The sequence below is a fragment of the Varanus komodoensis genome, unplaced genomic scaffold, assembly GCF_004798865.1.
Source record: "Varanus komodoensis strain SLA01 unplaced genomic scaffold, ASM479886v1 scaffold111, whole genome shotgun sequence".
Taxonomy (NCBI): domain Eukaryota; kingdom Metazoa; phylum Chordata; class Lepidosauria; order Squamata; family Varanidae; genus Varanus; species Varanus komodoensis.
The window spans coordinates 777,804-798,272 of NW_025335321.1; the positions used below are offsets into that span (position 1 = coordinate 777,804).

General features: G+C 55.3%; 1 protein-coding gene across 1 annotated transcript in view; it reads left to right on the forward strand.

The window, feature by feature from the left end:
- The window catches only part of CAMTA1 (calmodulin binding transcription activator 1), a 698,809-nt gene that overhangs the window by 609,499 nt on the left and 68,841 nt on the right, over positions 1-20,469 (forward strand). Inside the window, exons 6-14 of the mRNA XM_044420870.1 lie at positions 214-354; positions 2,113-3,974; positions 5,912-6,038; positions 7,246-7,380; positions 13,817-13,953; positions 15,292-15,497; positions 15,942-16,020; positions 16,277-16,595; positions 17,881-18,398. Coding sequence (XP_044276805.1) covers positions 214-354; positions 2,113-3,974; positions 5,912-6,038; positions 7,246-7,380; positions 13,817-13,953; positions 15,292-15,497; positions 15,942-16,020; positions 16,277-16,595; positions 17,881-18,398 — 3,524 coding nt within the window. The remainder of the gene's footprint in view (positions 1-213; positions 355-2,112; positions 3,975-5,911; positions 6,039-7,245; positions 7,381-13,816; positions 13,954-15,291; positions 15,498-15,941; positions 16,021-16,276; positions 16,596-17,880; positions 18,399-20,469) is intronic.

A 20,469-nucleotide genomic window follows, 5' to 3' on the forward strand; every position in this document is an offset into this window, starting at 1 on the left:
TTCTGACTCGTGCTGTTTCGATGTTTTATAATGCATGCATGTTTTTTAAAAAGAAAATTCTCCACATTCAGATAAAGCAAACCTAAGATAGGGAACACGAGAAAACGGGAGAAACCTCGACAGACTGATTGCTGTGTCCCACTCCAGGTATACCTGCCAGGCCGGGTTTTGGGGCCCTGACTGACTCGCCCTCTCCTGCCCTTCTCTCCGCAGTTCATGGCATCAAATGGACCTGCAGCAATGGAAACAGCAGCTCAGGCTTCTCTGTGGAGCAGCTAGTGCAACAGATCCTGGACAGCCACCAGACCAAGCCGCAGCCTCGGACACACAATTGCCTTTGCACGGGCAACTTGGGTGAGACATGGGCAGGGCCAGGCACACAAGGCGAGCAGCTAAGAGAAGACAGGGGTGCAGCAAGAGGCTGTCCTCCCTCCCCACCACTCCTATGAAGGCCCAGGAGCCTCCAAGCACAAGGCATTGTTCTGGGCCAAGTGTATTCATTCTCATTCATTCATTCATTCATTCATATTTAGCTTGTGTTTTATCCCACCTGTTTCCTTTTGAGGAACTCAAGGCAGTTTTTTCCCTTCACCTCTCATCAACAACCCTGTGATTGTAGGTTGGACTGAGAGTCTGTGACTGACCCAAAGTCACCCAGTGAGTTTCATGACTGAGTGAGGACTAGAGCATAGATCTCCCAGGTGTCAGTGCGAGAGCATCTGAGGATGTCTCATGCTGGAACTCCTTCCTCTTAATCCCCAGTATGTGAGGAATTAGCAGGGAGCAACAGACGCTCTCTCTTATTCATGTGCTCTTATCCCAGTGCTAAGAGCTGGCATGGAAAAGCAGTGCAGAGGCTGAATGCTGCTGAGCCCAGGATTGAATCGGAGTCCTAGAGCTGGGAAAGCCTCAACCTCATCTAGCCCAGGCCCCAGATCACTGCAGGATGCAGACACTGAGACAGGCAAGAGGTCCTCCCTGCAGTGCTTGAAAGCTTTCAGAAGCCACAGGGCTGGCCAGCCTCGGGGAGCAAAGGCTGGTCCAGGCTGTCCGCGTTTTCTCGGCTCGCCTCCGCTACGGAGTGGGCAGGCCAGCACAGCATTTGGCCTCGCTGTATCCAAAGGATGTCTTCAGTGGATTCTGAGTATGGAGGTGTGACACTGGTGTGCCATTTTGACAGGAGCCACCTGGGTGACTCTCAGCCCAACCTACCTCACAAGGTTGCTGTTGTGGGGATTAGATTCGGAGTAGTAGGAGGAGAGTTACACAAGCTGTTCTGAGTTCACTGGGCAAAAGTGGGACACACATCTAAGAAGGAAAGAAATCATTCTGATCAGTCACAACCTTCCTGGCCCAGTTGTGTGTCAAAGCTGTTCCTGCACTGTGCTGCATCAGACCACAGATGGGGAAGAGGGTACCTGGACAAGCGTGTGTGGGAAAACAGCCCTCTCTGTGATGGGAGCAAACGCGACACGCCTTGTTCTGCTCCTCACCATGTCGAAGAGCCAAAGGGATGGGGAGGAATCTCCAGGAGGAGTGTTGGGTGCTGTGAGCTCGGGTCAGAGCCCTGCGAAGCTGCTCCCTGCTCCGGGGGCCACGGGGCTGAGGCAAACGGCTTCTGGGAACCAGCCCCTGGGAAGGGCGTTGCCAGCAGTGATGCGGGTGAGGATGCCAGGGCGGGCCCTGCCTTGGACCCATCTTCCAGGCCCCAGGGTCTGCTCGCAGGTCCCGGGGTATCCCCTGCGGCAGCAGAATCCCTTTCCTCACTTCACTGCCAGGTAAGAGGCCATTTTGAGGAGGCTGCAGCTCCGAGGGGACGTCGGCCCTCCCCTGCCCTGCCCTTGCTGCCATGCACGGGCATCTCCATGGCAGTTAAGTCAAGCGGGTGGCTGGGGAGAGCCGGGCTGGTTGGCGCGCACATTTTATTTGTGATGCTTTGGATGAGAAAATCCACGGGCTAGCTCTTCCTCTGTGACCAAGCCATTTGGTCCAGCAGTCATGGCATGCACCGTATCAGGATGAGGCCCACGATCCCAGCCCGTGGGCCCTCCTGGCGAAAGGCTGGCCTGGCGCATGCTGACCACACTTGCTTTCTCTTGTTCCGTGGGACAGGGGCGGGCAGCAGCGTGCACCACAAGTGCAACAGCGCCAAGCACCGCATCATCTCGCCCAAGGTGGAGCCCAGGTCCGGCGGGTACAGCACCCACTCCGAAGTGCAGAACAACGATGTCTCCGAGGGCAAGAACGAGCACAGCCACGGCAAGTCCTCCAGCCGGGAGAAGCGCAACGGGAAGGTGGCCAAGCCGGTGCTGCTCCACCAGAACAGTACGGAGGTTTCCTCGACCAACCAGGTGGAAGTTCCTGACACGACCCAGAACTCTCCTGTGTCCATCAGCAGTGGGCTGAACAGTGACCCGGACGTAGCTGACAGTCCAGTGGTCACGGGGGTCTCCAGCATGGCTGTCGCCTCTGTGATGGGCAGCTTGTCCCAGAGCGCCACCGTCTTCATGTCTGATGTCTCCAGCGAGGCCGTCTACACCATGTCGCCCAGCAGCGGCCCAAACCAGCACCTCCTCTCCTCAGACGCCGCTGCACAAGGGCTGGTCCTGGCCGTGAGCTCGGATGGCCACAAGTTTGCCTTTCCCACGGCCAGCAGCTCCGATAGCTTGTCCATGCTGCCTGCCAGCGTTTCGGAAGAGCTGGTGCTCTCCACGACTCTTGACAGCAGCAGGAAGATCCCAGAAACCACCATGAACTTCGATCCGGACTGCTTCCTCAACAATCCCAAGCAAGGGCAGACGTACGGAGGTGGAGGCCCAAAGGGCGACAGCCTCGGCCCCAACATCCGGCAGTCCCCCACAGCGGAGCGGGGCTTCAACTTCAGCACGGCCCTCACCAAGGAGATTAAAACCGAGGATACGTCCTTCGAGCAGCAGATGTCCAAAGAAGCTTTCTCCTCCTCCGCGTCATCCAGCTCCCTCACCCTCGCCCCTGGCTCCAGCTTGCTTCCCTCCGGCGGAGGCCTCAGCCCCAGCACCACCTTGGAGCAAATGGACTTCAGCGCCATCGACTCTAACAAGGATTACTCCTCCAGCTTCAGCCAAGCAGTCCAGAGCCCCCACATCCACCAGAGCCCTTCACCCAGCTTCTTCCTGCAAGATGCCAGCAAGCCTCTCCCCCTGGAGCAGAACGCCCACAGCAGTCTGAGTGACGCGAGCAACACCTTCGTCAACCCCTTGGCGCTCCCTGCTGTGAAGACCGAGGCCTCCCCTCAGAGCACCTCCAACTGCAATGGCACAGCGGAAGCCCGGATCGAGTCGAGCGCCTCCCTTCAGCTCATGCAGTTCCAGGCGAACTTCCAGGGCATGGCGGCAGAAGGGGAAGTTCCCATGGAGACCTCAGCCCAGGCTGAAGGGGAGAACCTGCTGAAGTCAGGGGATCTCCAGGGCTGCAGCACTGAGCACTACCTGCAGCCCGAGAGCAACAGCGGCTTGCGGAACGGGGCCGCCCTGCCCATCCTGCAAGGGAACATGGTGCAGGGTCTCTACCCGGTCGCCCACCCAAGTCTGAGCAACACTTCCAACATGGAGCTCAGCTTGGATCACTTTGACATCTCATTCAGCAACCAGTTCTCTGATCTGATTAATGATTTCATTTCTGTGGAAGGTGGGGGCAATGCCCTGTATGGGCACCAGCTGGTGGCGGGGGAGAGTGCAGGGCTGTCGCAGCCCGAGGACAGCGGCCGGGCCTCCTACAGCCAGGCGGAGCTGTGCATCCCCTGCTGCAGCCCCCAGCAGGCCAGCCTGCACCTGAGCAGCGCGGAGAATGGGGCCGGCGCCATGGCCTACATGCACGTGACGGAGGCGGTGTCAGTGGCAGCGGCAGCGGCAGCCCAGAGCACCCTGGGCCTGCTGCAGCAGAGCGGGCGGCTCTTCATGGTGACAGACTACTCGCCTGAGTGGTCCTACCCTGAGGTGAGCACCAGGACCTCCCATGTCACCAGCTCCTTTGAGCATGGCACAGCTCCGAGGGGCTGTGCTCTGCAAGTCCAGGAGCTGGGCTCCAGCTCTGCTGCCCGCCCCGCATGCCCGGGGTGGGCACAGCCAAGCACAGCGCATGGGGTTCCAGTTGGACTGGGGAGGCTGCTCTCATGCCCATCTTGCGCCACAGGCTCCCGTCCCCGCCCTGCTTCGGGCTGAGCACTGCTGAAGGTAGCATGGCCGGCCCCTGGCCCAGAGAGGGCCCCCGCAGGCCAGGGGCTGCTCCCACCTGCCTTGCTCCAGAACGCTCCTCCCTGGGTGTCCTCTGTGAAATGGAGCTTCAGTGTGAACAGCTGAAAAAGCTGCTGCTCATGGGGCCTTTTCCATCCAGTGAGGCCACAGGGCCCACCGGGGTCCGATACTTGGTGATGGGATGAAACCAAAGTGGGGCAGGAGCTTCCTGCCCCTCCACACAGGTACGTGGGTCTGTCTGCTTGCTCCTACCCACAGACCCACCCAAAGGGGCCTCTGCACAGGGTGCATTTCACAAGACCTACCTCCTTGTGCAGTGGGGCAGCCCCGTCACATGGCAGCCATGCCAGGTTGGTCACAATGTGTTCACTGCACAGGGCTTTTGTGCCCTTCACACCTGACCTTCTTAGATACACACTGCAGCTATTTTAAGTGTATGCACCTGGAGAGAACTTTCATGTTCAGCCCCAAAGTGCCGTTAGTCCACATTGTTTGAGGAAACGTCCCAACCTTCTGCCACTGGAGGGCAGCACAAAGACAAAGAAAGAGGACAAAGAAACCAAGCTCAGGTTCTGCATTTCCTCTTCAGCAGAAACTCACTAAATGGACAACACTCTTTTTTATTTTTATTTTTTCTCTCTCTCTTTGCAGCTGAACCTCTTGCAAAGATTTCCCACTGCTTCAAACTGGTTGCAACTTCAAAGATGAACAGTCCTTGCAGGAGTGGCCAATTGAAGCAGCCAGTCTGGCAGCAGGGGAAGGGAGTGGGTAAAAGCAGAGGGAGGCAGTTCCATCAGAAAATCAGAGGGATGGGAATGGGTTAAGAAGCCTCTTCCCCCACACCCTTTTTGAGGAAAAGTGAAGGTGCCTGCCAAGCAGCCACTTCTGTTCCGCCTGCTTCTCCTGTTCTATGCTTTGCTTGGCACAAGGAATCTTGGCTTCCTAAGCCTTGGCTGATGGCCACAAAGAGCAGGGCCTTTCCAGCAGTGGCACCTCCTCTAGACTGGTCAGAGACACTTTTGCTCTGGAAGGACGTCGAGGAAGCCGCCTTAATGTCTTTCGTCCCTTCTTTCTGACATTTATTGTGATGTGTGATGACTGAACTGTTGGCATTTATTTTGCCTTTGTTTTCCAATGTCCAATTGCCAATTTTATGTGATCTTCCTGGGTGAGAGAGGGGGCTTAGTCACCAGCTAAGTCAGTCAATAGGTTGCCCCCTTCCCATTTTCCCATTGGGAAATTGCAGCTAACAGCCACCTGCCAAGCCCACGGGGTGAATTGAAGGAAGATGTAGAATGTGAATCCAGGTCTGCCAGCAGCGTTTGGCCCCCTCTGTCCTGGATATTCTGCTCTATGGGAGTGCAAAGCCCACATGGGCCTGATGGGGGCAGGGCCATTCTTTGACTGCCACAGAGACATGAGAAGCTGAACCCACAGGCACAACCCAGAGGAGAGCAGCTCTGCCCCCACACCGCCATGGACCCACCTCCGCAGCCTGGGTTGGGTCACCTACACAGCAGCACTCCGTTTCTGGCCAGTCTTCAGTGCCAACGGGATGCAGGACTTCCCCCACCCACTCACTCTCTTTCTCTGGGGTCCATGCCGAGATTCTCATGGGTGGCGAAGGGCATGGAGGCGATGAAAGACTCTGACCAGTGGGCTTCTCTGCTTCTCTGCAGGGGGGCGTGAAGGTGTTGATCACAGGTCCGTGGCAGGAGGCCAGCAGCAACTACAGCTGCCTGTTTGACCAGATCTCAGTGCCCGCTTCTCTGATACAGCCGGGGGTGCTCCGCTGCTACTGCCCAGGTGAGGGACCAGGTGTGCAGAACCCAGGGACTTCCGTGTGCAGGAGGTATTGTGGCAGAAGGGGCCCAAAACCCCGTCCTTTGCACATCAGCAGTCCGCACTTAAGAAGCCAAGAAGAGCTGTCGTGGGGCCAACCAGTGCAGCGCTTGGTTGCTGGTGCCTCCACTGCCAACTGGGCTACCAGACAGGCCAACACATTGGCAGCTGTTCCTGGAGTCCCAGTGGAAAAGATGCAGCTGGGCAGATTTGACCCATGGGAATTTGGAAGTCAAATTTGGAATTTGGTCATCCCCCTGGTGTGAAGCAAGATGGCAGAGCTTTGTCTTTGGTCAGACGAAGCTGCAGAATGACCAAAACAACCAAGGGGGGAATATATGCCCATTCTTTGAGAGGTCAGACCTAGCTATAGTAACATGACTAACTTCATTTCCGACTGGATTCTCACATGCACTAGTCTGGACTTTCTTTGGAATGCCTCTGGAAACCTGATATCTGGCAACAGCCCCTATTTCATTTCTATACCACTCATAGCTGAAGCTCTCTGGCCAGTTCAGAGTCTTAGCAGGTGTCTAGTCACAAGCATCTATTACTATTACTGCTACTACCACATTACATGGCAACTGTGTTATAGCGGTTACAGTGCTGCTCTCTTGAAAGGTGTCGATGCTGGCTTTGAAGCCCCAAAGACCTGAAGGGCCCTTTCCCAGGTCACCTGGCAGATTCCTATGACCTGATGGAGTAGTTTGTGTCAGCATCATAAGCATGGCTGAGGTGACTCTGACTCAGCTAAGTGAAAGAGCCTTCTTGGTGGCTGCCCCTAAGCTCCCTTTCTCAGGACAGGAGGGTCAATTTAGCCTGCCTTCCAGCCATCCCCTGCCCCTTAGCCATGGCTTCTCGGCGAAACAGGCCTTGTGCGGGCCAGACAGAGGGTCTGAAGTCAGCGTAGTTACTGTTGGCTGACTCTCCTCTGTTGTGGGTGCCTCTGTCTTATTGTGCTGCCGCTGTTGCTTCAATGAAGACTCTGTGCTCGTAGCACAGATGCCGTATAGCAGACTGAGAGCCTGTCTGCCCAGCCAGGGAGGACGTGGAGAGCCCAGGGCATTGCAGGCACTCCAAAAACAAGCTGGGTGGTTTTCTGTCCACTCCTATGGATCAAAACGGCTGCTAGAAATAAACTAGATTCCCTTCTTTCCCCCTTGTGTTCCAGCTCATGACACAGGGCTGGTCACGCTGCAAGTGGCCTTCAACAACCAGATCATCTCCAACTCAGTGGTCTTTGAGTACAAAGCACGAGCGTTGCCAAGCCTGCCTTCCTCACAGCATGACTGGTTGTCCTTGGATGGTGAGTGAGCTGATGCGGTGGGTGGGTGGGTGGAAGAGGGATGCAAGGGGATGGGAGGGCCCCACCGGAGACCCAAGAAGCCCTTGAGCAGTGCTGGTCGCCAGGGGAAGAAGGATCACCTTGATAACGCACTGCTGCAAGAAGCCAGTCTGTGGCTCTCCAGACATTCCAGCCCCTGTGCCCTGTTCCCCCCTCCCCCCTTCACTGGCTGCCTGGGACATGCTGGAAGGTGCAGGCCTTTTCCTGTCAAAACATACAAGGGTCTGTGCCTTAAGTGGTGCAGTCTTGGCTTTGAAAATGGAATAATTATTCCTATTTACAAGGTGTTCAACAGTAAAGTTGTATCTCCCTGCTCTGGGGGCAGCAGTATGGAAGTTGTGGCCATTTGACCTACTGTGGCCATGAACCTCCAACCCTGAATGTGTGTGTGGGGCGGGGGGGGGGGCGGGCAGGTAGTACCTGTAAATGGCAGAGATATGCATCATTCATCCCAGATTTGCCAATCACTTTCCACACAGAGAATAGTTCTTGTGTTATAGCTACAATTTTAATTACCTATTATAAAGGCCAGGTGGGAAAGAGAAGGGGGTTTGTCAGCCCACCTGCCCCAGGTGATGGGCTGCAACACCAGCAAACAGGGCTTGTGAACACCATGCAGGCAGTGCAGGAGCTCATGTGAATTCAGGGAAGAAAGTGGGAGGCAGGCGGGGAAGAAACAGCAGAAGAGCTCCACCCTGTGGATCAGACGGCAGGCATTCCGACTGGGAAGGGAGGGAAGGTAGTCCGGACACTGCTGAGGCACAAAACTCTCTGAACATCAAGCTGAAGGGGGAAAGGAGTCTCGCCACCTTCATTCTTTCACGGGCATCCAGCCTTTCCTCCAAGGAACGGGGCTTGTGCGTTCAGGACCCCGCTCCGTCCTATCATCACAGCAGTCCCGGAACTGGAGAGCAGTCCCGGTCCAAATGTGGGCCACGGCGGCTTCTGGAGCCCCCTGCGACTTCTCAGGGCCTGCCGCGTCAGTGAGCGCCACTCTTCCCTCGGGCGGCCACCGAACCGCCTGCGGATGCGCGGTGCAACGGCGTCGCTCAGGCGCGGGCTTTCGACGGGGCCTGCCGGAGAGGGCCGCTCAGGCGACCCAACCGGAGGACGCGGGACTCTGAAGCAATGCGCCGCTGCCTCCCGTGGGGTGGGGCTCCCTCGCGCCTCATCACTCCCCTGGAAAGGCGGGGCGGCGCTGTCGGCGGCGGGCCCGCGTCCCGGCCCGCCCCACCCCACCGGAGCCCTCTGAGAGGGCAACCCGCGGTGGGGGCGTCTCTGCAGAGGCCGCGGCGGGCGCCGGGACGCCGCGTCGACCTGCCAGAGGGCGCTCGGCAGGGCTAGCGGCTTCGCGGCGTCTCCCCTTGCAGAGCGCGCGGGCTCCGTCCCGTCAGGGTCCGCTGCCGCAAAACCCGAAGCGGAGGCGGCGCGGACTGGCAGCGGAGGCGGCGGCGGCGAAGGATCTCCAGACCGGACGCGCACTGTCATAATGCGGGTGGCTGCTCCGCCGCTGCGCCGCATTGCCCTCGTGAAGCCGCGGCGAGGGGGCTGCACCACGGCGGCGGCGGCGGCTCTCCCGCTCCTGTCTGGGCCGCCCCCGCCGGAGGGGCCGCCGCGCCAAGACCCGGTGCCCGCCGAACAGCGCCGCGCCCGCCCAGGCACCTGTCGCGCCCGGCGCTGCCCCGACGGCTCGCCATTGGCTCCGGCGCGCGTGTAAACAGGCGCAGCTGCCCCAATGCCGGCGCGAGCTGATGTCACTTTCCGCGCCGCGGATTGGTCGCTGCGCCGGCGGAGGGGAGCGCCGAGGCGGCGGCGCCCGCGCTCTTCTGCCGCCTGCGGGCTGGTCGGGCGCGGACCCCGCTCGCATGGCCGGGCTCCGGCAATGGGGCGGCTGCGCAGGTAGGTGCGCTTCGGGGCGCCGCCGGGCAGGGAGCTCCGCTGCGGCCGCCCATTCGCGCGGGCTGGTGCAGGGCGAGGGGCGCCGAGCGGCCGGGAGGCTGAGCGCCCGCACATCCGCATCCGCCGCGCGTGCTCGGCTCGAGCAGGTAAGGCGCCCGTGCCGCTTCGGCGCCGAGTGGCGCGTGGCTCTTCGCCGCCGCCCGCCCAGGATCGGCCGCACGGCGCGGCGTGGGGCTCGCCGTAGTGGCCCGGGCGCACCCGGGCCAGGCCTGCTGATGGCCAGCGCGGATCGAGCAGAAGGCCTCAGCAAGGGGGCTGGGAGGCCCCCGAGGCTCCCCGCGGCGCTCTGCGAAGCTGCCAGCCCGGACGTGCTGCCCGCCCGCGTTTTCCGTAGATCTCCCCGCCCCCCCCCGCCGGACCTCCGCGCCTGCCGTCGCGCTACGTTGGCAGCCGAGGAGGAGGCCCAGAAGGGCAGCCCGTCGGACGACCTTCCGCGCACACCGCCTCGTGCCGGGTCGCGTTCGCGGCTCCCGCGCTCCTCGAGGCCCTTCCATGCGAGGCTTTGGGGGTGCCACGTTCCCGCCGCGTCCTCGGACAGTTGTGCACACCCGGGCCACTTGGCCTTGCACTCCACCCTGCGGAGGCTTCCTCTGCGCCTGCCAAGAGCGGCATCCTTCCAGCATGGAGCGCCCCCAGCCTTCCCTTGGAAGCCCTCTCAGGGTGGCCAGGAGGCCTGCCGCCCCGTGTCGGGAGGACCAGCCCGGCCCTTCTGTCGCCCGAGCTCTGCTGCTCCCCTGGAGCGGGCACTGGTCCTCGGAACCAGGTTCAGGGCTGATGTACATGCGCAGGGCTTAGCACTGGCTCACTTGTGTGTGTGCGGGGGGGGGGGTGAAGGCCCCCCTCACGGGCTGCAGCTGCCAGTTTTCTCAGGCACAGCTTTTTCTAGGAGGCAGTTCAGGCACCCAGCAAAGTGGTGGAATGACGCACGAGTGAGGCCTTGTGGGGCGGCACTTCCCAAGCCAGCCTGGTGCCAGCCTGGTGGTTCTGACTGGAGAGCCTGGCATTTGGGGAACCTTGGGCCTGTACCCCACTCAGCCATGAAGCTGAGGAACTTTGGCCCAGCATGGACTTTCAGACTAGCCTGCCTTGTGAGGATAAGATGGAGGAAGAAGACCATGTAAGCCTCCTGGTGTTCCTTCTGAGGGAAAAGGCAGGATGTAAATATAATGAATAAATAAGCAATAAATTTTTGTTATTCCCATCATTCCTGGAATATGCTTTCTAGGAATGATGGGAACTGTAGTCCAACACATCTGGATGGCACAAGGTTGCAGAAGGCTGTGGGATGCTGTTTGAGTGTCCCCAGCTGGGAGGAGATGGGAGAGCAGAGCCTGGGGCAAATGAAGGTGACATCTAAGGGCTGAGGTAGGCAGATGGTCCCTGAAAGGATGGAGGGACTATTGTCTACCAGGAGGATGTCAGGGCAGGTGGGGTGTTATGCTGCTGATGAGGACCAGGGAGCTCCACCCTGCTTGTGGTGAGTTCAGGAACGCTCTGTGTTCTTCCTCTGATTGTTTTATGGATCGTGTTAAATCATTTTTGACACAGTGCCCCATGAACACTCTGATAAACAAACTAACCAAAAGTGAGCTACATAGAGCTGCTCTTAGGTGGATATCAAGAGGCTGCCAAATCAGACACAAAGACACATTGGCGGCACCTTCTCAAACTGGATGGAGGTAACGTGTGGTTTAGTTCTAGGCCCAGTGCTCTTCAACAGCTTTATGTATGATTCAGATGAGGACATACCAGGAACAATAACCAGATCTGCAGACCACACAAAACTGGATGAAGTAACTAACACTCTGGAAGATAGAAGATCCAGTTAGATAAGCTTGAACACTGGGCTGAAAGCAACAGAATGAGATTCAGTAGGGACAAGTCCACCTAGGAAATGTATCAATACATAATGGGGAATACAAGGCTCAACAGTACTGCAAAAGAAAAAGACCTTGGCATTGTTGTGGACAACAGGCTAAATAAGAGTAAACAATCCGATGTAGCTGCAAAAAGGGCAAATGCTATTTTGGGATGCATTAATAGAAATCATGGGAAGTACTAGTTCCCCTATTACTCTTCATTAGTCAGACCTCATCTAAAATACTGTGTCAAGTTCTGGGCATTAATATTTGGAAGGGTCCAGAGGTGGGCAACAAAAATGAACCAGGATTTGGAAACGCTGCCTCTATAAGGAGAGGCTGAGAGAACTGGGCATGTTCAGACCTGAGAAAAGAAGGCTGAAGGGCAGATATGCTAGCACTCAGCAAGTACCTGAAAGGCTGCCACAAAGAGGAAGACCAAGATCTCTTGCTGATGCCGGAGAGTAGGACATGAAATAATCAATTCAAGCTATGAGAATCCAGATTCAAGCTAGATATCAGGAAAAGCAATGTGACAGTGGAACCAACTGATTAGAGAGGTGGTGGGCTCTCCCATGCTAGAGGCATTCCAAAAGAAACTGGGCAGCCTTCTGAGTGGGATCATGTAAATCGGTGTCCTGCAATTCTGCTATTTTATGATTCTGCAATCCAAACAAGCCAACAGCAGCAGCATTCTGGGAGAGCCTGCCTTCCCTTGGGCATCCCTATCTCCTTCAGCTTCAGAGACCTCCTCAGAGTCTTAGGAGAGGAGGGCCTTTCTTGCCATTATAGTGGAGACTCCCTGGCCTTCCTGGGCCTTGAACCACGATTTGCCAAAAAAAGTGCACCTGCTTTGGACCCGGTGCACACGGGGAGTCTGCATCATTTGCCTCAGCCAGGCAGGGAGGAGGTGCTGCCAAGGTGGAGCCTGAACTGGTGAAGCACCAAGCCGCTTGGAAGCAGGAAGGGCTGTGTGCACAGAGCGAAGGGTGGCCCTGCATGGAGCACTGCCTTCCACACTGGGCAGGTGTGACATACTCTGAAAGTGCTGCAAGGAGCTTTTGGCCTGTCTTCATGTCGTGTGTGTTGTTTGGGGGCCTCCACTTGCACTGGGCAGCATCCCAGTTGCCAGTTCCTTTCTTTTAGGCAGAGCTCTGGGTGGCACACAGACGCCAGGTTCCTGCTTGGTTGCCCCCTCCCACTGGGACCTCCGCAGATCCACTCCCATTGGCTTGCCCTCCCTTCCATGAAACTTTGTGGTGGGGGTGGAGGACCAGGGGCGGTGAGGGCAGCAGCAGACGGAGGGCGGGGAGTGCTTTCTGTCCAGTAGGCGGGCACTGCAGAGTTTTCCTTGGTTGCAGAGATGGGAGGAACTTGGCAAGTGGGGCTGTGCTGGAGGTGCCTCATGCAGTGGGGAAGCCTCTCGAAAGGGGCCTCCAGCAGCTGGATGAGGGGCCTTCCACCAACCTCTTGCCCTTGTGGTGACTTCAGCTGCTGGTTTTGCTCTCTGTGCTATTTTGAGCTGTGGGTTTGCTGATTATGCTGTGGTGTGGCCTGGTTGCAAAGTTTTGCAATGGGTTTGGACTTTAGTGGGGGTCAGGTTAGCCCAGGTGTTTCAGAAAAGCAGGACAGGAAGAGATCAGCATGACAAAAGACTCTGAAGAGGGGCTAGAGGTCAGACAATTCTGTCTGTGTGCTGCTCCAAGCCTTAAGTCTTCAATCAGCCTTAAATGAGAGTGTTGCTGCTTGCCTGCCTCTTCCAGGATCCCAGACTATGTCAGCAGCCCCAGCAATGCAGGAGTCAGTTCAGACAATCCATGACTTGAGGCAGTTGTCAGGGATCTGCTTGCTTGAGGGCATTTTCACTCTCCTGCCAGGTGCAGCCTTGACAGTTCTGACTAAATCTCCTCTTCTGTAGCTTGCCAGAGCATTCCTTCCTGCTCTTGGCTCCTCTTGGACAGTTGCTGTTCCAGAGCAGTCTGTCTCCTTTGAAGAAGGCTCTTTCTTTCAGGTTTTGCTCTTTGTGCACTCGCAGCAAGGAGTAGTTGATATGGACAATTAAAAAGGAGACATAAAATTGCTGTAATGTCGCTGTGATGCCCTCGAGTCCTTTGGAGAGTCCTTGCCCTGTTTGGTGCCCTGGCAACTTTCATTGCCTCAGCTCTGTCATGAGGATCAAGTCCTACTGAATTCAGAGCAGTAGAGCCTTCGAGCGAGTGGCACTTGGGAGCAGGAATGCCTGGACTGGCATCTTAAGGCACCACTGCTCTGGCATTTCTTCTAGCGTGTTGTCGTTCAAACACTCAGTAGCTCCACTATATGGGGCAGCACATCAGTTCAGAATCTGCTCAGATCAGAACCCGTTAGGTGAGTTGAGCTGATGTCTTCCATGCTGTTTATTCATAAAGGAATAAGAGTTTCTTACTTGAAAGATCAAAGGTGGCACCTATGTGGATGTGGATGTGGAAACTTCCCTGGAAACTGGACTGCTCTGGGCCTCAACTCAGCTTTCTGCTGCTGCTTTTGCTTCCTGTGGAGGGACTCCATTCACACCCCTGCTTGTCCCTGTTTTGATACAGATAACCAGTTCAGGATGTCTATCCTGGAGCGACTTGAGCAGATGGAGAGGAGAATGGCTGAAATGACTGGGTCCCAGCAGCACAAGCCAGGTGGAGGCGGCAGTGGTGGCGGCAGCAACGGAGGTAGCCAAGCACAGGTACATGTTGACCCCATCTGTGTTCCTGGTGGCCCCTTGGAGCAGGTGGAAAACTGGGAGTTGTTGCAGTGTCCCTCTCTATGAAGCCAGAGACCACCCCCACCCCACTGGTTCACTTTCATCTGGCTGTGGAGTGGTTGACAGTGCTGCAAAAACAGGGGGCTTGCCAGGCCTAAGCAAAGGCAGAATTTAGTTTTCTGGTTCGTTTATTATATTTACATCTCACCATTTTTCTTCCAAGGACCTCAAGGCAGCTTACATGATTCTCCTCCTGCTCTTAGTCTTATCCCCACAACAACCGCCTTGTGAATAGGTTAGGCTGAGAGTCCAAACGCTAACATTGTGAGGAAGACAAAATTATTTCCATCTATGCTGCCCATAATTTTATTAAAAATGAATGGTTTTCAACATTCTCTTGGCACAAGATGTAAAATATCCGCATAGTTTGCGGTAGGGAGAGTTCATTCTTTCTAGGCATTTGGAAGGAAATCGGATCATACTTTAGACATCTAAACTTTATTTACTGCTTTTAGAAATGGAAAGGTTTCAATCCTATGGAAGTTTAGCCTATGACTCCAGCCTGCAGCAGAGCCATGCTGGGAGCTGTAGACTTTATTTTTTATTCGTTGTTGAAACTTGCATAGTATGCCACCTTAAATGAATAAAATTTAGTTAGCACAGGGTTTACACAATACTATTTTAATTTATGTAGGAGGTAAAGAAGTATCCTTTTGCTAAATGGCTAGGAAGAAAGAAACCGAAAGTTGAACAAGTGTTGTGGTAAAAGAAATGGAAGGGTTGATTTGGCCTCACACAGTGCCCTGACAGAGATTCTTTTGGCTTGCTAGAAATGGGGGAGCAAAGATAACACTGTGCTCAGAACAGGCGGATCACAGAAGGCAGGGATCGTTCTGAAAGAGCGAAGCTGTGGACTATTTTTAGAAATAACCAAGTGGAGGGTCCAGTTCCTCCCCACTCACTCTTTCTGCCTCCACTTATCTGCTGGGGAAAACTGATCCTGTGCCAAAAGACTCAGGGAGTGGCCCCCAGGGACAAGGTGTCAACGTTGTCAGCCTGGCTGGTCGCCTGGTCTGTCTCTGGGCATCTGGGAGCAAGAGCTCACCCCTGCAGTGCTGCCCATGGTCCTCCTGCTCAACCGTGGAACATGGTTTAGCCATGCCCCTGCACAACAAGGGCACCTTCTGTGAGCACCAGACTTTGCAGAGACAGGACCCTCTTGGGCCTGTTGTAGCAAAACCTCCTTTCCAGAAGGCCAACCCCAGGAGGAACGGTCTTGCTCACTCTCTGGTGGGTTTCTAAGCTGTGTCCCTTTCGTAGTGTGTTTCAGGAGCTGCAGCCGCTGCTGCTTTGGGGACCTGTTTTGAGAGCCGTGTGGTGGTCGTGTGTGAGAAGATGATGAACCGGGCCTGCTGGACCAAGTCCAAGCACCTCATCCATTCCAAGACTTTCCGGGGAATGACGCTCCTGCACCTGGCTGCAGCCCAGGGCTACGCCACCCTCATTCAAACGCTCCTCAAGTGGCGGTAAGACGAGGACGCCACAAGGAATGGGCCTAGACCTTCAGGGGTGGGGGTGGGAGGCAGGTGAGCGTAATTTGGTGCTGGCTTGGCTCAGTTCGCCTGTGGGAATGCCATGGAGGCATGGCTCGCAGGGATGCGAGGCTGTGCTGAGACCCAGTTAGAAGGCCCTGAAGGGCAGGACTGCCAGTTTCCAAGCATCCTTCCCACCTCTGCCATGGCTAGATGGTCCTCGTTTGCATGTCCCTTGAAGGATGAGCCATGTGTCATGGCTCCAAAGGTGCATAGGCTCACCAGCGGAATCCTGCAAGGCCTCTGAGTGCGCTGCAGGCTTGTGGCCTTTCCCCTGGGGAGCTCCTGGCCTGGAATTAGGTGGGCTCTTTCCCCGGACCCTTCTTCCTCCCCTCTTGCCAACGGCCTGAAGTGACTCCTCTCCTTCTTGGTTCCCAGGACCAAACATGCTGACAGTATCGACCTAGAGCTGGAAGTTGACCCACTGAACGTCGACCATTTCTCTTGCACCCCGCTGGTATGTGGCACGGGGCCCTGGATCCCTGGCCTTGTCCGGGAGATGCCAGGTTCTGCATGCTTGTGGTGATGGTACCTGCTGCGGGGTTCCACTGGGGGTCGGGGTGCAGTAGTTCCATGCCGCTTGCACAGCCCCTAGTATTTGAAATGAAGCGGGCAGCCTTCACCCATGTGCTTGCAAAGCAGGCAGTTTGGAGAAGGCCTGGACTTCTCCTTCCCCATGCACCATGGCCCACTGGCCTGCTTTTCTTTTCCAGATGTGGGCATGTGCACTGGGCCACATGGATGCTGCAGTAGTACTCTACAAATGGGACCGCCGGGCCATCTCCATCCCCGACTCCCTGGGGAGGTTGCCTTTGGCCATTGCCCGCTCCCGTGGCCACGTCAAGCTGGCAGAGCGCCTTGAGCAGCTACAACGGGAGGAGCAGACCCAACTCCGGCAAGCTGCCCGGATCCCTGCCTGCCCTTCCCGTGAGGAGCCCACCAGCGAGAACTGGATCACTCAGTGGCACAGCGACATGGTTGCCTCACAAGAGCCCCCCAAGGGAGTCACCGTGACTTCCAATTCCAGTACAGGTGGGTGTTTCGGGGAAAGGTCTTCACAGCCCATTCCTCTGTGCAAAGAATTCACATGGAAGAGGCGTGTGGCCCGTTCACCTCCATTCCTCACTCCCCGGAGACTTAGCAGGCATTAGGAAAAGACCACTTTAGAAGGACTGTGCCTTCTCTACTTCGTTTCTGGTGCTGTGTAGCTAGAGGCTTCCTGGGTGATTTAGCCATAGGTTCCTGTTTCCGCCAAACTGGGAAATGCTGGTTACTGAGATTGGAACAAGCCAGATCTGAAACCAGTTGTAGACTGTACTGTCAGTTCCTGGTTTATTCCAGTCCTGGTAACCATAGTTTCCACTTTGTGTGGAATGGGAACCTTCTGCCTCAGAGCTGGAGAAAGGAAGGGGCTGTTCAAGGCCAGAGGCACAGGCCAAAGGCGTGTGGATTATGGGGCATGATAACCACCCTCTGGGCTTTCGTCACACTATCCCATAACATGGGTTGTGAGAGGCAGCAGCGGGTGCTCGCGTGTCTAAATGGAGGGTGGCAGTGAGAAGGAGGGGGGAGGGGTTTCTGTGGGGTTTGGTTGGGATCCTAAAAAAAGTGTGAAGTGCTTTTTTCATGTGCTTAAAGTGGAACAGGAGGGATTTGGAACCTTTGCGAAAAAGAAAGAGCGAGTGATGGGGAAATTTGCTTGTTGACAGAGGAGGCTGGGGGAGTTTGCTGTCTGCAAAGTATGCTTTGGTTGCACTGAAAACTGGGCTCCAAAGCGCTCTTTGGCATGATGGGGCACAGATCCCACTCTGCCCTGTGCCCGGACTTTGGGGTGGGTGAGCAGCTGCTTAGTCACTTCTTCCATGGCAGCCCTTTTGAGGTGGCATCAGGATGTATCCTCAAGTTGCCTGGTGTGCCAATGGACCACAAAAGACAGTGAGCCCCCCGTGTGACCCAGGGAGGGGCCATGCAGGCAGATTGAAATGTGGCCCTTTCTAACTTGCTGGGGGCAAGTCTAGCCCCAAGATGGCCTCCCAGCTGCCGCTTCCTGTATGGCGCTTCTCCAGAGACTTCCCACTGCCACACCAGCGGAGCACTCGCCCAGCAAGGGGCACACGTCTCCCTACACGCAGCCTACTGGGGGCACTCGGCACCCCTTGCCTGACCCTCACCCCCTCCCCTTGCTCTGTCTCTGTGGGTCAGCAGCCCCTTGGCCACCGGAGCTGCCTGGCCTGGGTGGCCAAGGGGAGGTGGGCCGCCTCTCAGAGACCCGGCCTTGTCCCTTGGCAGGACTGACCTCCTCTTGCTTTGCTTTCAGAGCTGAGACGGCCACGGTCTGAGCCCTCCAGTTACTACAGCAGTGAGAGCCAGAAGGATTACCCAGCACCAAAAAAACACAAACTGAATCCTGAATACTTCTCGGCCCGGCAAGAGAAGCTCCTTTCCACTGCCCTGAGTCTGGAACAGCCCAGTGCCCGGAAGCAGAGCCCCGGCACAAAGCACCCCCTTCCTGAGACAATCAGCCCCCCGCCCGGGTTGCGGGACTGTGGCCGAGAGATCGCCCCAGACATGTCCAGCTACCGTGGCAGCCCCCTCAGGCAGGCGGGGCCCAAGTGGAGCCCAAAGGAGGCCTACGCTGCCCTGTCCGCGGCGCAGGTGGGGGGTGGCCCCAAGGGCATGGCACTGGGCAAGGACACGGTGGCCCTACGGCTGCAGCAGCGGGAGCAGATCGGCATGCTGATGTTGGCGGACCGGGAAGTGGCAGATGCGGCACTGCTGTCTTTCCGGGACGTTGCAGAGAGTGAGGACGGCTTGCAGCAGGTGGATGACTTGCAGGTACGAGGCAGGTGCACATCACGCAGGCCACAGGCGACGGATGGTAGCCACTGGGAGGACGCGTTCTGCACATGGTGGCTGGCCTCCCAGAGGGCGGAGCAGTGCTCCGTGTTGCAGCTCGAGGCAAATTAGAGGGGCAGAGTTAGACAGGAGGGCAAGGACTCCCACGTGGAAGGAGCCAAGTTGGCATGGCCTGTGTGCCCACGTTGGCCTCAGACCCATCATTTCCCAGCAAGTTTTGCTCCAACCCCCCAAAGAGTATGGCACCAATGCTCACACATTTCAAATGAAATGACTTAGCAGAGCACTAGCATAAAACCTTTTACTTGTTCCATGCTTCTCACAATCAAAAAGTGCCAGAAGACACAGCCAGATTCTGCTAATGTTTCCTGGGAACCAAGGCCTGTAGGTTTCAGGGAGGGTTCCCTCCAAGATTTGGGACTGCAGCATTAAAGAGTCAAACATTAACGGTCATGGGGAAGTTGCTTTGAAGGGATTCTGGTGATTATCTGGGCCAACCCCCTTCTCTCTCTTTTTTTTAATATTTTATTAAAATTTTTAAACTAACAAAAATCAAACATCACAAACATTGGATTCACTGGGTCAACCTCCTACTACATATTTTTTAACATTCTAATATCAAATTCCAATTAATTTATCATAGTTTGAAAAACATCTCTAAATTTACGCCAAGTCCCATTTCTCCAGCCAATTATAAAGAGTCCCAAGTTCAATAGAAATCAGTATCCTTTTTCTCCTTCAACGATAAAGTAGTCTATCCATTTCTGCACAGTCCAAGATCTTTCTTACAATCAGTCCATTGGTGGGCAGCTCCTCACTTTTCCAATATTGAGCAAATGCAATCCTCGCCACTGTAATTAGATGCAACATCAAATAGATTTCCTGTCTGTTAACATCTTCTGGTATAATGCCTAACAAGAAAACTTTGGGTTTAAGAACAAAGGGTTTTTGTAATATTTCCTCCATCCATCTATGTATTTTAATCCAGTACTTTTTTGCGTTGTCACAAGTCCACCACATATGATAAAAAGTACCCACTTTACGTTTACATTTCCAACATCTATTTGACATATTTGGAAACAGCTAGTTGACTTGGTGACAAATACCATCTATAGAACATTTTATATATGTTTTCTTTATACAAAGTTGCTAAAGTTACTTTAATGTTTCTTTCCCATAGTTTTTGCCACTTTTCTAGTTCAACATTAAATCCAAAGTTTTGTGCCCATGTTATCATAGTTTTCTTAACCTGTTCCCCTTCCATTTTCCTGTCAAGTAAAAAATCATATAGTCTTTTAATAATTTTCTCATCTGTTTTAAGCATCACTTGATCAAATTCTGTTAGGTCTCTATCGAACCCCCATGTTTTACAATCCTTGGCATATCTTGATTGCATCTGCACCTTATACCACCAGGAAATATTAAGTCCCTGTTCTTGTGTTTCTTGCTCCAGTTTCAGGCCACCATCCTTATCCAGGATATCGCCATATCTTATGATCTTTTCAAAGTTCAATACATCTGGATATACAAAAGCTTCCACAGGGGAAAGGCCAACCCCCTTCTCAAAGCAGGGCCTGTGCTGCAGGCTGCCACCACAGTATCAGCATCTTCCCCTGTTGGAAGTTGCACCGCATGTTTAGTCCAGATTTGCTTCCCTCTAATTTCTACTCTTTGGCTCCAGCCCTTCCTTGGGGAGCAACAGGTAAGACCCTTCCTGGCCTTCTGCAGAACAGCCTTCCAGACTCGAAGGCTGCTGCCATGGTCTCCACTTCATCTTCCCTTGGACAAAGCAGCCCCCGCCTTTCAGCTGTTCCTCCAGGACTTGGTTTCCATCCTGCCCTCATCGTGGCTGCTCTTCTCCAGACACCCTCCGGTTTGCAAATTGTCACGGTTCTAATTTGAAAGACACACAGATGTGGTTTCTATGCCCATGGAAGCATTAGACGTAATGACTAAAATACAGGGTAAACTTACTGTCCTTTGCACAAAGGACTTGATAGGCTTCTAAAGCAGCATGATTATTGCGGCTGTGCCCGCCACACGAAGGTGG